Source organism: Nematolebias whitei, chromosome 21, assembly GCF_014905685.2.
Source record: "Nematolebias whitei isolate Nwh7 chromosome 21, NemWhi1, whole genome shotgun sequence".
In the NCBI taxonomy this organism is placed as follows: Eukaryota; Metazoa; Chordata; class Actinopteri; order Cyprinodontiformes; family Rivulidae; genus Nematolebias; species Nematolebias whitei.
The window spans coordinates 32,921,045-32,936,454 of NC_056518.1; the positions used below are offsets into that span (position 1 = coordinate 32,921,045).

The window sequence follows — 15,410 nt, forward strand, 5'->3', positions numbered from 1 at the left end:
TTAGCAGCACGCACGGTCCTGTTAGCAGCACGGTCTTGTTAGCAGCACGGTCTTGTTAGCAGCACGGTCCTGTTAGCAGCATGGTCTTGTTAGCAGCATGGTCTTGTTAGCAGCACGCACGGTCCTGTTAGCAGCACGGTCTTGTTAGCTGTGTGTAATAATATGTTGATGAGCGTATAATGGGTTGTATTAAATTTTTTTGCTTTTTTTTTTCTGTTTTAGGCCAAATTGTCTCAAACAAAAAAGAAGAATTAACAGCAATTTTGGACCACTTTAACATCCAGGTACCAAAGTCTATTTTTTCTTTACTTGTGTGCATTCACTTTATTTTCTTTTATCATTTTTGTTGGTTATGTTCATGCGAAATTGTGGAATCACTGATTCAAGGGTTCAGCAGGAACTTTGTTTTTTCCAGCTGGACAACCCAGTTTCCATTCTCAGCCAAGAAATGAGTAAACAGTTCCTGCATTCAAAAAATGAATCCGACAAGTACAAGGTACCACACTGCCAGGCTCCTGCCGAATGTCCTACGGTCACCTCTGGTTTGAGGGACTCCACTCTAGTTTCAGTCATTTCTCTCCTGATATCTTCACCAGAATGTGTTCTGTGTTTTTGCTCATCTAGTTCTTCATGAAAGCAACGCTGCTGGAGCAGATGAAGAGAGATTACATCCACATCAAACACACGGAGACCATCACCCGACAGCAGGTGGAGAGACAGGAGGAGGTACAGTTCTGCATTTTGTTCACCAATTAGTGCTGCTGAACTTGGTCATATATTTTCCTTAATGTGAATAAATCTTTTAAAAGACACAAATCGAAGCTTTTTTTTAACGTTTCATGTCCCACATGTTCTCGTTGCCCATCATCTTCCTTCTAAATGGAGCTGGACCTTGTAATGGAAGCAAACAACTGTTTCACATTTCTGCACTTTTAATTCTTAAGGTTGGTCTAAGAGGCCAAATTAACCCTTGTCCAGATTAAACCCCGGTACAGTTTGGCCCAGGCCAGAGTAGACCCCGGGGAATAAACTGTCCTAGGCCAAACTTTATCCCTCCAGACCAGAATATACCCGTCTATACCCATAATCTGTCCTGAGGGGTACGAGCATGTAGGCCAATTTATACCTTGGAGGATAAATGGGCCATAGTTGACTCAGAATATAATCTAGCCTAGGCCTGTTTAACCTCAGGTATAGTCTGGGCTGGAGGTAAACTATGGGCTGTTACACTGGTCTCAAAGTACATGTACATTTATGAAAGGACAACTGACTCCGTTTTATGTGAGTTTTAAAGTAAATTACAGTTTATTTTATTCCAAAATATGTTCAGATTGTTTTGCTTCTATAATATTTTTATACACTCCAAGCCCATTTTTTTTCTATTATTATTATTCCCCATATAGAGATTGTAATTTTAACTGTAAACAGCTACAATTTCCATTTCTCAACCTTAGATAATCTCAGTTTAAAAATCTGGTTTGAACCTCCTCAGACTCTGCGTCCTCATATGAGGACAGTGATTTTTTTAGAGAACTGCTTATCATGGAAAGCTGAAGATAAGTTTTTAAATTAATTGGGACCTTCTGATCCCAATTTGTAAAGAAAAATATAAAATCAAAAATAAACATACTGTCCTCATATGAGGACGTCATTATTTTCTAAAGCTCCTTCCTGTATCATGACAGAGTCTAGTTATTTAACTTATTAGCTCTCACTAATCCCATGTACTTTGGAGAAAGAGAAGATGCACCAAACAAAGCGCGGGTCTGTGGAGGTAAAGGTGGCGGGTGATATGCATTAATTCAATGAATGCCAGACATTTACTTTTCTGTAAATGTGTTTGAAAAGGCCCATAAAGACAAAACTGCTTAGTTCACTGCTGATTTTTCAGCCTGCCACTAACATTTCTTATTGTTGTGTGTGTTCAGTGTCTGAAGGACTTGAAGCAGGAGTTTCTACAGAAGAAAGAGCGATATGAAAACTTGTCCTCCTACAGTGAGCTGCAGGAGGTTTTGGAGAACCTGAAGAAAAAAATGGCTTGGTCTTTGGTAAGAGATTACTTTGTTTTTATTTATTAAAGAATATGTTGTGGTTTTTATATGTCGGACGTTTTATAGTCTCAGTGTATTTGTCTGTAAACTTTCTCTTGTCCCGCCCCTAACTTCTGATCCGCTCCAGATAATTTAATGAAACTTGAGTCACATATACATCATCACTAGATGGAGTGTTGCATACTCTCCAGCTTCTAGGTCAAGGTCACAAATCAAGGTCAAATGTTATACAAGGTATTAACTTGTCCCGGTTGTTGCTATAGTTTGCTGTATAATAGTTTGCTGATGAGCGTATAATGTGCTGCGTGCATTACTCTTGTTTTTTACAGTTTCTCATCCTCCTCCTGCCTTTTAAAAAAAAAAAGATATTAAAAAATGAGAAAACCTGATGAAATAATATATCATCTGTATTTAACTCCAGGTTAGAGAGAAAGAGCAGTCTGTACAGCAGCTGAAGGAGGAGACTGAGAAAGAAGAAAATAATAACAAACATCAGGACAACCTTCGGCTCTGTCAGGTCAACACGTCGTCCATCTCTGCTCTGTGTTTAAGCCTTTTTTTTTTTTTAAGAAGCCTCATTTCAAACTTTCTATATCGTATATTAATTAAGAAATCTTTATAAAATAAAGGCCCAGAATTTCTTGAAATGCTGCCTTTCATGCCCGAGTTATGGACTAAGATCATCTTGAGTTGAGTAAAGACAGCCCTGTAGTGTTTGTGATCAAAGCTCGGTCTCATGCAGACACTTTGTGTCATCTTGCAGGCTCTGTTACCGTAACTTCATGTTTAAAAGCCGCTGATTTTTTCCACAGGCTTTGAACCCCGCCCGCGGCTTATACAATGTTGTGGCTGATTTATGGATTTATTTTTTTTGATAGGCTAACGAGCTTCTTGCCGCCAAAAACATTTAGCCTCGTCACACACTAAGCAATGTGTGCACGTGTGCCCAATACACGTCTCTTTTGGGGTGTGAGTCCTCATGACTCAATGATATGACCTGTATAAATAAAGTTTTGTTTTGTTAAATCGGACCAAAGAAATTGCCGAATAGCTCACAATCAACAAAATGAAATGGGGAGGAGAGAATGTGGAGGGAGGAAGAATCCCCCCCCCCTCCCAGTGAGGGGAATAAATTAACTTTGGTAAAAAGTGTTGATTCTGTTGGCTGAGGGTTTGGACAGCAGGTTAGAATCAGTGTTTTATAAACAGACTGGCCTGTAAGGTGTCTTTATCTTCTTTATGGATAATGGTAATTATGGCAGTAAATAATGATTCAGGAAGTGTTTGCTAAGTCAAGTACAAGCATCATATATGGTTTACTTGTTTCTTTCATGCAGACCAGGATTGCACAAGCAGAGAAGAGGCTGCAGCTCATCAAAAGGAGAAGTGACGGTCTAAAAGAGGAGCAGGAAACTCTCACAGAAGAATATCTCAAGTTGAAACAGCAAGTGAAGAGCAAGAGCAAAGCTCACAAGGAACAGGAGGTATTTGTACTCAGGGGCCTCATGTACAACAGCTTGCATATGATTCATATTTTTAAAATTAAAACATGGTTGATGTTTAAATTGAGACTTATGAGCAAACAAATCCACATGAATAAAACCGTAGCGTCATGAATTCCAGCGCATTCTCTTCGTAGATCCTAATCAAAGTGAAACTGATATGAAGATAAATTAGTCTCCAAATCGAACAACAACATTTGTCCAAGTCTTTTCCCAATAACAGTAAATCTGGTAAGGCTCAGATGTCCCAGCTTTCCACCAGCCTTGAACGCATCATTACCTTTGTGACTCTGGAGAGTTGAAAAAGTCTCAGAAGTCACGTTCACAGGCAGCTGATCCGTGCGTGCGCAGCAGGTGATTTGTGCACGTGTAGTTAGGAATTTGTATAGAATATTCCTACTTGTGCACTTTGAATTGTGTACATTTGAATATTAGGGATGCACGATATTGGATTTTTGGCCGATGTGTTAAAACTTATTAGGGCGATACCAATACTGATATTTTTCCCTAGACCTCCTTACAGAGTCTCCATAGCACAGACCAAAAACATGCATGTTAGGCTGATGAGTAACTAAATTATTCCTAGGTGTGTGAGAGAGAGTGAATGGTTGTTTGTCTCATTTGTCTGTGTCCCTGTGATGGACTGGAGACCTGTCCAGGGTGTCCACCGCCCCTCGCACAGTGACTGCTGGATATGGGCACCAGTGCCCCCCACGACCAGAAAAGGAAAAAGCGAGTAAAAGATAACTAACTTCTACCCACTTGAATATCTTGCACCAAAAACATTAACATTGAACATTCACTGTTCAAATCCCTCAGCGACGGGGAACACTGGTGGACTCCCATTAGTACGTCCAAACGTTCACTCCTGCACACTGTACAAGTGGATGTAATGGTTGCTCCTGTGTGTCTCTGGTGTGTAGAATATTGTCTCCACGTCATCAGTAGTGTCTCAGTGAACCCTCCAAGAGTCACCAACAGATAATAACTGTGCACACCCACTGTACACGAGGCCCAGGGAGACCGTTTCAGTGCACAACTCTGAATAATGACGATGAAATGAAACGGATGGCATCTATATTTGTTTACGTGACATGATCTTTTCCTGTAGCTTGTTTATGTTCGGGCCCTGAACAAACTCAAGCAGTCTGAGCGAGAGCAGATTCTTCTTCAAGAGAAAATCACCAAGACGACGACGAGGTAAACGGCTCTGATCGGCAGCCGTAGCTCTACACAAATTAACACGTTAACTTAAAATTCTGTTTATTTTTATTGATTTCAGTGAGATTTTGAACAATAGCAGAGAAACCAAACGTGTAAAACACCAGGTGAGCTTGAGTGATTTGGAGAAGCAGCTTGCAGAACTTCAGACTACATGCTCTCAGCTGAACGAAGCCACCAGGAAGAAACATCAGGCGCTTCTTAAAGGAAAGGAAGAACGGGACAAGCTGAGGTGCTGCTCCGCTCAGAAACTCTGTTTAGGATGGGAAGATGAATAAACCAGTTTCCCAGGCCTCTGATGGTTTTATATTACTTTCTTTCTTTACATCAGAGGAGAAGAAAAGAGTCTCCAGTTTGTATACGAGTCCAAACTGAAGAGGAAGGACCAGCTCCTCGCCAGTCGATCCAATAAGCTGAAGCGTTTCGATGACTTTGTTCCTGATCTGATGGCTGCAGTTGATGGGGCGTACGCTGCTGGACACTTCCTCAAGAAACCCGTTGGGCCAATAGGTGACGTTTTGTCATTTTGTGTCGTGCCTACTCCAAACAGTTGGACACAAAATAAAGATCAAGCATTCCTTGAAGGAATGCCCGTCATCCACCTGTCGAACTACGATCATCTTGTATGTAGAAGGGGCGGAGTCAGAAGCTGTTTTCGTTAAATCTTGTTAATGATACGTGCTCGTGAGATGAAGCAAAATGTTGCAAGGACTGATGCCGTCCGCAGAATGTGTTGTGACGATCGATTTCCATCCATCCATCCATCCATCCATGCATCCATCCATCCATCCATGCATCCATCCATCCATCATCTTCTGCTTGTTCTGAAGTTGAGTCTCGGTGGCAGCATCTTGAGCAGGGAGGTCCAGACATCTTCCATCTCCAGCCACCTCTTCCAGCTCTTCTGGGAGGTCTCCAAGGTGTTCCCAGGACAACAGAGCGACGTCGACTTGTCTGACTGTCGACGGGGGAGAGGATGTACTCCATAAACCATCTTATCACCATCGAACTGGTTGGCCCACTATGTGAATGTGCTACTTACGGGACTGAGTTTGTTGTGGCTCCTCGGACTGATGAAGTCTTTTGATGAAAGACGAAACGTTTCAACAAAAAGAAACAGTCCAGAGGACCTGACTTAACTTTGCAGGATTTTTTTAACCTGAATTATTTAGCATGAACTTTGATCTTTAAAGTATAGTTTCCTCAAAGATTAATCCATGGAGGGGCCAAGACCACCACTGAGCACCCTCTGGCTCCTCCTTTGTCCCTAGTTTCTGTTCTTATACAGAGTTCAACTCCTACCCAGTTGAATATCTTGCACCAGAAACATTTAGGTTTAATCCAGTTCAGTGATGTGGGACATGGATGTTCTGCTCGTTTACTCTGAATCGGACTGAGAAGAACTCGGACCCAGCTCTGTCTCGGTGCAACAAAACAGGTTTTAGTTTGTGTCTTACACTTACGACATAACACGTTTATTTTAGTGTGGAGCTTGGTTTCCTGTGTTGATACTAAGTGAAGCGTAAGTGTTGGTTGCATTTATTTTTATAGGATCACGAGTCTAAGATCATTGCTGCAATACATGTGAACACAATATTGGACTTTTTAACTTCTTTGTCCTGAAACAAGTCATTTTGATTATAGAGCATATGTAAATATTTTATTGTCCAGGCTGTGTGTGTTATGAACACTGAGTGTGTAGTCAGTGCAGTTAAGTGTTGTTTGTGCGCTCGTAGGTGCGTGCATCAGTCTGAAGGAGCCGTCTCTGGCTGTGGCCGTGGAGTGCTGCCTGCGGAGCTTCATGAAGGCTTTCTGCTGCGACAACTACAAAGACGAGGCCGTCCTGCAGCGGCTCATGGGCCGCTTTTATCCCAAGGGCAACAGACCCCAGATCATCGTCAGCTCCTTCTCTAATAAACTTTACAACGTCTGTGGACGGTCAGTAGCTGTTTGTTTGCTGCTTCACCGTTTTCTATTCAGTCACCCGTCGCCAATTTTAATGAAACGCCCAAAAAGTTATCAGCAAAAGAACATACACAAAAAAAAAAAGATTTACTGTAATTTTAGGACTATAGATCACACCTGAATGTGCCCCGCACACTAAGAAAACAAACAAACAATCTTGTACATATATAAGCCGCGCTTGTGTATAAGCTGCAGATGTTCACGTTGTAACATGAGTGGCAGCACACATCTACCGCGAGATGTACAGCTCTTACGTACCGGTAACATACAAATACAGTAAATGTTTTTTTCTGAACAGTGCCGGTAACACTGCTGGTTAAAAAAATTAAAATACAGTAGTCTACCAGGAAGTCATTGATTGTTATACCATACCAATTTATTTCTAAAGCACTTAAAATACAACAAACAGTCGTCCGAAGTGCTGTACAAAATTAAAAACTAACAAAAAACAGTAAAACAATAAAACCATCTAAATATACATAAAAAAAAAATCAGTTATCTTCATATTCAGTTGCTCTGTGAGCATGTGAGAACCCCCTCACATGCTCTGTGCATGCAGGGGAACCCCCGCTCCCGTTTCATCGGTTTGACTGTGTTTGGTAATTTTGTTGCTCAGATCTTTTAAAAACTTTTATTTATACAGGTTGTCTCATTGAGTCACAAAGACCCACCCCCCAAGAGAGATGTGTGTTGGGCAGCGCTAAATGTTTTTGGCAGCATGAAGCTCGTTAGCCCATAAAAAAATAAAATAAATCCATAAATTAGCTGCAGCATTGTATAAGCCGCGGGGTTCAAAGCCTGTGAAAAAAGTAGCGGCTTATAGACCGGAAATGACGGTACAAATACTGGGCTAAACTTTTGTGTTAATAGTTGTGAGTTTAACTCGACACACGTCGTGATGTTTCCCACATTACTTTTTGAGGTTCAACCAAAACAGCCTTAACTCCATCCCTTGTTATCGTATGATCAGCCCATCTAGAATTGTTGGGTCTTTAATTAAAACTTTCGCTCTTTTCCTGTTTTACAGAAAAGTGCTCCATCCAGATTACCCAACCGTGTTGGACACGATCACAGCAACGAACCCAATCGTCATCAACTGTCTGATCGATATGAGAGGAATAGAAACTATTCTCGTAATCAAAGTTGGTGTCTGAGGTTTTCAGGTGAACTAGCTCTTAGTTTCTGCTTCGTCACTTCACGTGTTTCACTCTTTGTTTTCAGGAAAAAGACAAAGCCAGGGGAGTCATGCAGAGAGGCCGGCCGCCTAAAAACTGCCGCGAAGCTTTCACCGCTGAAGGAGATCAGGTGTTTCCAAACCGTTACTACACCTCTGAGTTCAGCGTGGCCAAGTACCTCAGCGGAGACGTTGAGACTGAAATAAGGTGACTGTTGCAAGCTTCGTGTCAGCTGGAGCTACGAAAATGCAAAAAGAAAACGCTCACACGTAAAGATACTTTGTCAAAAGATAAAATACCCCAAAGCATCATCTGCTGGCAGTTTGAGCTTCTTTGATACGCCCGTTGAAATGACACTTCATGCACATATGCATCACCCCGCTCCAAGGTCACAAATGAAGGTCAAAGGTTCTACAAGGTCTGGCTTAAATTATCAAAAGGTTAGCTAGTAATTAAAAGGACAAAAATAAAGAAAGAATGCTAAAGCAGGTTTCAAAGACAACTATTTTTTTAAAGAAATTTAAGAAATCTTAGTGTATTTCTGTGAGAAATATATTTAAATAAAGTTAAATGTTTTTAAAAGTATAAATATTGCAACAACAAAAAAGTCATAGCACTCATGCCCTTAAAACATTTTGATTTAACAGCTACTACAGCACAAAGTATGCAAACGTAGTTAGGTTGCAAAAATATACAAAAATAAATCAGTAAAACAGTGAACGTTTAATCACCAGTTACTATAATTAAAATAAATTTCACAATAAGATGCTGGTGTTGCATAAAAGAGCTTCTACATCAGAATCATAATATGTCTCAAGATATAAACAAATGTCCGCTCACCATTCACTTTATCAGGTCTACACTGCTTGGGTTGGACCTTTTCCTTCAGAATTGACCGAACTCTTTATGGCATAGATTGAACAAAGTGTTGGAAACATTTCTAATAGATTTAAATCCATATGGACCTGATTGCATCACAAAGTTGCTGCAGATTTGTCTGTTGCGCATTCTTGTTAGGAGTCCCAACATCCATCACATTCCAGAAGTGATTGATGGGACTGAGATCTCTCAATGACAAATACTGATGAGTCTGTGTGAACTGTAGCTTCAGCTTCAGCTTCAACCTCTACTCCATTTCTCTTCCTTGCCACACCATGGTAAAACTGCTTGCCCCAATTCTGCAAGCCTTGCTGCCATTCCACTTGTACACATAATATGGTCTACCTTCCTTCTCTGCATCATGTCAGCCAGCTCTCTACCTTCCTTCTCTGCATCATGTCAGCCTGCTCTCTACTTTCCTTCTCTGTATCATGTCAGCCTGCTCTCTACCTTCCTTCTCTACATCTTGTCAGCCTGCTCTCTACCTTCCTTCTCTGCATCTTGTCAGCCTGCTCTCTACCTTCCTTCTCTGCATCATGTCAGCCAGCTCTCTACCTTCCTTCTCCGAATCATATCAACCAGCTCTCTACCTTCCTTCTCCGAATCATATCAACCAGCTCTCTACCTTCCTTCTCTGCATCATGTCAGCCAGCTCTCTACTTTGCCTGTCATTGTCCCCACATTTAGAGTTGCTACCCTCAGTCCTACATTCTTGACACTTTCCTCTTCTCTCTCTGTCTCTTGGCATGGTTCCTTCCTCTTGGTCTTTGACTATGTGGTCACCTAACACTGACTGTGTAGTTTTGGTGTGAGAGAAAATGCTTCTTGTGTTTCACAGTTTGCTGGAGTCAGAACTGGAAAATCTTAAAGCTCAGCTGTCCAGGTTTCAAATGCAGGTGAACTTGGTCACTGAGGATACAGTAAGCATGGAGAACAGCCTGAACAGCACCATCAAGACCCTGAAGCAGACTCAGGTTAGTGATGACTACTCTGTCAGCAAGGATGTGTCCATCTGGGGTAGCTTATTGTCGTGGTTTTATTTCATTTTCTGATTTTGTCTTTTTAAACAGTTTCTCACTGCAGTTTTTAAAGTGTCCTGCTGTCATAGGCGTCTCATCAATTACAGTATATGTGAAGGGGACGTGTCCCCCTCACATTTAAAAAATATTTGTTTGGACCCCACACACATTTATCATGAAATATTAGTTCGCCCAACGCTGTTTCTATTTCTTCATGAACGAATCAATTCCACTTGATCAATAGGAGATATTCAACCACTAAAAATCCACTCCGGGTTTTCCTCCTTACTGCTTGGCAGGATGCGCATCTCTTCTGGGTTTTTTGTGGACGGGATGGTGGGAGGAGCTAAGCTAACGTGTTGCGCGTTAGCTTAGTGCTACGTTAGTGCCAGCAGTTGTTGACCTGGTGGTGGGGGAGTGGATGCATAAGAGATGCGGAGCGTGCTCTAATCACACAAGGAGAGCTGTTGGTCAAGCTACTTCTTGTTACTCTCTAAAATTGTTATTGAATCAAGTGTTTACTTATGTAGGTAAACATAGATATTTAACAACCCGTTAAAATATACCAAGATGCAGAAAATGGCATCTATTTTATTCAAAAATTTCTGAGGGAGAACCCCCAGACCCCCCTCACCAGTGTCCCCTCCCCCCACCATTACAAAAGCTTCTGATGCAAATGACTCCAGTAGATTAAATTATAAACCGATGTTAAGGTGGTAAGGCTTGGGTAGAAGTGGGCGACAATATAAGATGCATGACCTTCCGTTTTGCAAGTCGTGCTCATAGAAAAGGGGTGTGGTTTTAAAAATCTGTCTTCACAGATGTGGCCGTGTGGCCTGCTGGTTACAAACGGTCAGCGTTCAGTGAAATTACAGCTGAGAATTCACCCATTTTCTCACAACTAGTCTCCCACAGTTGCTGCCCAGTGAGATACGAGCCCGTGGTTTCCTGTTTTTGATTACAGACGTGTCAGAATCAGGTGAAGGCAGCGATAAGTGAGCTGGAGACGGCAGCTCAGGAGCACAGTGATGACATCAGCTCTTTGGTGATCCTGAACTTCTTTCTAACTGTTAAATCAGACATCGACATCGTGGGCTGTTTGAGATTAATGTTTGAATTTACCGCGTTGTGCAGGAAGACGTTGCCCGGGAGAACGATCAGAAGATTGAGGCTGAAAAACAAATGGTTCAGGAGGCAAAGGCAGAGTTTGACGAGCACCGGGAAGTGTTGGAAGAGGCAGACTGCGAGTGCTCTTCTGTTAGGAATCGAATTGATCAGCTTTCAGAAGAAATGGAGCCATTGAAGGTAAAAACATGTATATTGTGTTTTTCCCATTGCAGTCACATTTGTCCAGAATTAATGTTCGTTTTCTAAAACGCCACTTCTGAAAACGGTTGGACATTTTGTTTAACGGCTTTAACAGAAAACGATGATTTGAAATTCTTATAAAGCCACATTTTATTCACATTTGAACATAGTAGCCATTAAGTGTTTAAAATAAAAAAAGCTATCGTTTTAAGAAGATTTATGTTAGTTTTGATTTTGAATATTTAAAATTTCACAATGATCCAACCTTTTTTTGGAGTTGGGGTTGTGGATGTTAAAAGGTTTTGTAGCTTTTTCGTTGAGTCTCAACGTTTATGAAGCGTTCTCACTATTCGGATCCGTTTTTCTTCCGTACGTTTTTCAACGCGATTCTCATCCCGCAGTTTTCAAACTGTTTCAACAAATCATGAATCAAAACGTTCAACTCTTTCAGGACTGCTATGACTTTTGGTATTAGAGCAACTTTAGCTTGTTGAAATATTTAGCCTTTTCTGACATTTTTTGTCTCAGAAAATAAATTGAGCTCATTTTTACCTCCTTCAACTCTTTAGATCTGTTTACAACCTTTTACTGCTCCTTTCACTTTTTGTTCTGCTTCCGCTTCTTTCAGCTCCTGCTGCAAATTTAAACTTATTTTCAGCTACTTTCAGCTGTTTTCAGCTGTTTTGTGCTCCTTTCAAATTCTTTCTGTTAACTACAACATTTTTGTTCTTCTTCTAACTTATTTCTGCTATTTTCAGCTTTTTCTACTGTTTCAGCTACTATTTAGCTGCTTTTATGCTAATTTTAAGCTTTTTCAGCTAATTCCACATTTTTTTGCAATCATTTAAACTTTTTTCAGCCTAATTCAGCTCAAATGTGCTCTCAGCACTTCCTTCTGATAATTTAAGATTATTTCTGCCTTTTTAGCTACTTTTCAGCTTTTTGTTGTTGTTGTTGCTAATTTCAGCTTTTTCAGACAATTTTCACATTGTTGTGCTCATTTCTACTTATTTCAGCCTAAGTGGGCAAACAAGTGTTCTTTCTGCTTTCTTCTGCTAATTTAAGCTTGTTCTACCGTTTTAGCAAACTTTTTAGCTAATTTTAGCTGTAATTCAAGTTTTTCATGGTAATTTCTGCTACTTTGAGCCTAATTAACTTCTTTTTGCTAATTTCAGCTTGTTGTGCTCCTTTCAGCCTAATTCTGATAGTTTCAGTTATTTCAGCTACTATTTAGCTGGGTTTTTTTTCATTTCATTTTGCATTCATTTCAACTTTTTTAACCTAATTCAGCAAAAATGTGCTCTCTCCACTTCCTGGTGGTAATTTAAGCTTCTTTCTGCCTTTTTTGCTTATTCTGCAGCTGTTTTTTGCTCATTTAAGTTTTTTTCTGATAATTTCCACTATTCCAGCTCATTTTAGCTCTTCCTGCTTCCTTCTGGTAGTTTAAGCATCTTTCTGCCTTTTGGATACTTTTTAGCTATTTATCTGCTAATTTCACTTTTTTTTTTTTGCTAAATTCTTAATTTTTATTCTCCTTTTTACTTATTTAAATCAGATTCAGCAAACATATGCTAATTTAAGATTTAATTTAACACAAAGGTTGAATGAATATGCTCTTTTTGCTTTCTTCTGCTAAGTTAAGCTTGTTTTTCCATTTCACCATGTTTTTTTAGCTAATTTCATCAAGTTCTTCTGCAGTAAGCATCCACTGCATTTTTGCAGGAAATGCAATTTGTCTGGTTCTTTTTGTGTCCGTGATGATCAGGACGAGCAGGTGAAGCTGGAGGCAGAGTGCATGAAACACGAGAGAAATCTTCAACTCTTGGAGAAGAAACTGAAGGCTCACGAGGACAACGTCCAGGCCATGAAGGGTGAACTTTCTGAGAAAGAAGACGAGTTGCAGGTAGCACGTGTGCCTCTTCGTTTTTATTTCTTTACCGCAGAGAGGAGGCCGTATCAGATTGTATGAAAACGTGTCGCTCCGACAGGAATATGTGGCCAAAGCGTCGCAGATCAGCCCCGAGCGGCAGAGCGACGCCTGCAGCACCAAGAGCATCGACACAGAAATCACCCGCCTGAAGAAGAAGCTGAAGGTGCACGAGAGCAGCCACGGCGAGCACGAGCAGGTGGTCAGGTGAGCCGTCGCCTCTGTCCCGAAACGTCCCTCGCCTTCCTGTTCAAAAGAGGAACTGGAAACGAAGCGGGTTTTATTTGTTTCGGCCTCTAGTGCGCACAGTGTGGAGTAAAACATGAACACAGTTCATCTAAAGAGCTGATGGTGAAGGAAGGAAACGCTGCACCACCGTGCTGCGTTTCACCTCCTGTCCACACAGACAGAGGCTGAAGATAAGATGGCCTCAAAAATAGTCTCACAAGCGTACAGTAAGATCCACGAGCACAGCACAAGAAAGGTGCACGTTTCTATTTGCACAAGTAGGAACATTCTGCACGTGAAATTTGTTAAGTACACAAATCACCTGCTGCGCACGGACCAGCTTGCCTGTGAATGTGACTTTTGAAACTTTCTTACAGCTCCAGGTTCACGAAGGTAATGCTGCGTTCAAGGCTGCTGAAAACATGGGACATCTGAGCGTTACCAGATTTAATGAGTTGTTGGGAAAAGACACGACAGCTCAAAACCAGTACAGGTGCATCTGAAAGAATTAGAACATCGTGAAAAGTTAAAAAAAAATTTTGTCAGTTATTTCAGAAAGTCCAACTCAAATATTTCAAATATTCATCACACACAGATTTAAACATTTCAAGCCTTTATTTCTTGTAATTCTCATGATTATAACTTGCAAATAATGAAAAATAAACTCAGTGATTAGAATATTCCAGAACCAGCTTCTGGTGTCGGTGTGGGCCGGTGCCGAGTCCTGCTGGAAAATGAAACCAGCGTCTCCATGAAGCTCGTCAGCAGAAGGAAGCAGGAAGTCTCTAAAGTGTCCTGCTAGATGCTGCGTGGACTTCAGAACACCCAGTGGACCAGAACCAGCAGAGGACATGGACCCAAACCATCCCTGACTGTGGAAACTTCACTCTGGACTTCAACAACGTGGATTCTGGACCTCTCCACTTCCTCCAGACTCCAAGACCTTCAATTATAAATCTTTGATGTGAAAAGAGGACGTTTGCCTTCTGAGAGACAGTCCAGGTCTTTGTGTCCTCAGCAGGTAAGACACTTCTGATGTCTCTGGTTCAGGAGTGCCTGGACTTGAGGAATGAGACATTTGTAGCTCGTGTCCAGGAGATCATCAGATCATCAGGCTGTGACACCAGGAGTTAAAATATTCAACCTCTTCACAATGTTCTAATTCTCTGAGTTTAGTTTTTTATTTTAAAATAAATGTTTCATCAAAGTTACAAGAAATACAGGATTGAAAATGTTCACTCTGTCATGGATCTATGTAAAATGAGTTTGACTTTCTGAAGTGATTGACAAAAAATATATATTTTTTATGATATTCTATTTATTTATTTATTTAGATTTACATTCACCCAAAACAAATACATTATGCAAAATAACAAACAAACAAAAAATTAACGTGGACCTTTTTGCCACCTAGTGGTGAAATTTGGATATTACAAGGTTGATACAAACAGCCCTGTAAACAAATAAAAATTATTATTTTTAAATATATTAAATTATCTAAATTCTTCATAAGAACAAATACATTTTCTGTTGGAACGTTTGTTTTTCCAAAGTTCACTAAACGGCTCAAATGTAAGTTGGTGTTAAAACCTCCAAGTTTATATTTGGATAAAATATATCATGAATTATTATTAAACGCTCTGAAGGCGTGCACACGTTCAAACAGCCAAATCAACAAAACACTTTAACTCTAATTAGAACAAATGATTAAAGAAAATGGAAAATTTATATTAATTCCCTAAAATGAATGATTTTCTGCAGGGGATGTGCTTTAAGTTGTGTTTGGTACATTTTACTGATGATATTTGTAGTAGCAACATGTGGGGGACGTGTCTAAATTCTTGGCTGCCAGCTGTAGTTCAGTGTTTAGCAATTACACGTAAATAATTGAAATCATATTATTTGGAAAAGCTGAATTCCCAAACAAAAATGTCCAAAATGCAGATGAAGTAATGGAAGGATGCACAGAAATATAAGAACATTCTAGGGAAAGACTCGAGGTACACACTCGAACAGGGAAACAGTGAAATGATGAAGTCTGGGTCTAAACGGGACAGAAACCTCTAAAGAAGCCACAAAGTAGGACAGGAAGTGACAGGAAGTGACAGGAAATGACAGGAAGTGACAGGAAGTGA

At 40.5% G+C, this 15,410-nt stretch overlaps 1 protein-coding gene across 1 annotated transcript in view; it reads left to right on the plus strand.

Moving 5' to 3' along the window:
* smc6 (structural maintenance of chromosomes 6) overlaps positions 1-15,410 on the plus strand; it is a 25,426-nt gene that overhangs the window by 6,451 nt on the left and 3,565 nt on the right. Inside the window, exons 6-22 of the mRNA XM_037694833.1 lie at positions 223-284; positions 416-496; positions 625-726; positions 1,929-2,048; positions 2,473-2,568; positions 3,389-3,535; positions 4,665-4,753; positions 4,836-5,006; positions 5,106-5,284; positions 6,511-6,712; positions 7,767-7,881; positions 7,961-8,121; positions 9,632-9,767; positions 10,777-10,857; positions 10,947-11,117; positions 12,886-13,023; positions 13,109-13,254. Coding sequence (XP_037550761.1) covers positions 223-284; positions 416-496; positions 625-726; positions 1,929-2,048; positions 2,473-2,568; positions 3,389-3,535; positions 4,665-4,753; positions 4,836-5,006; positions 5,106-5,284; positions 6,511-6,712; positions 7,767-7,881; positions 7,961-8,121; positions 9,632-9,767; positions 10,777-10,857; positions 10,947-11,117; positions 12,886-13,023; positions 13,109-13,254 — 2,197 coding nt within the window. The remainder of the gene's footprint in view (positions 1-222; positions 285-415; positions 497-624; positions 727-1,928; positions 2,049-2,472; positions 2,569-3,388; positions 3,536-4,664; positions 4,754-4,835; positions 5,007-5,105; positions 5,285-6,510; positions 6,713-7,766; positions 7,882-7,960; positions 8,122-9,631; positions 9,768-10,776; positions 10,858-10,946; positions 11,118-12,885; positions 13,024-13,108; positions 13,255-15,410) is intronic.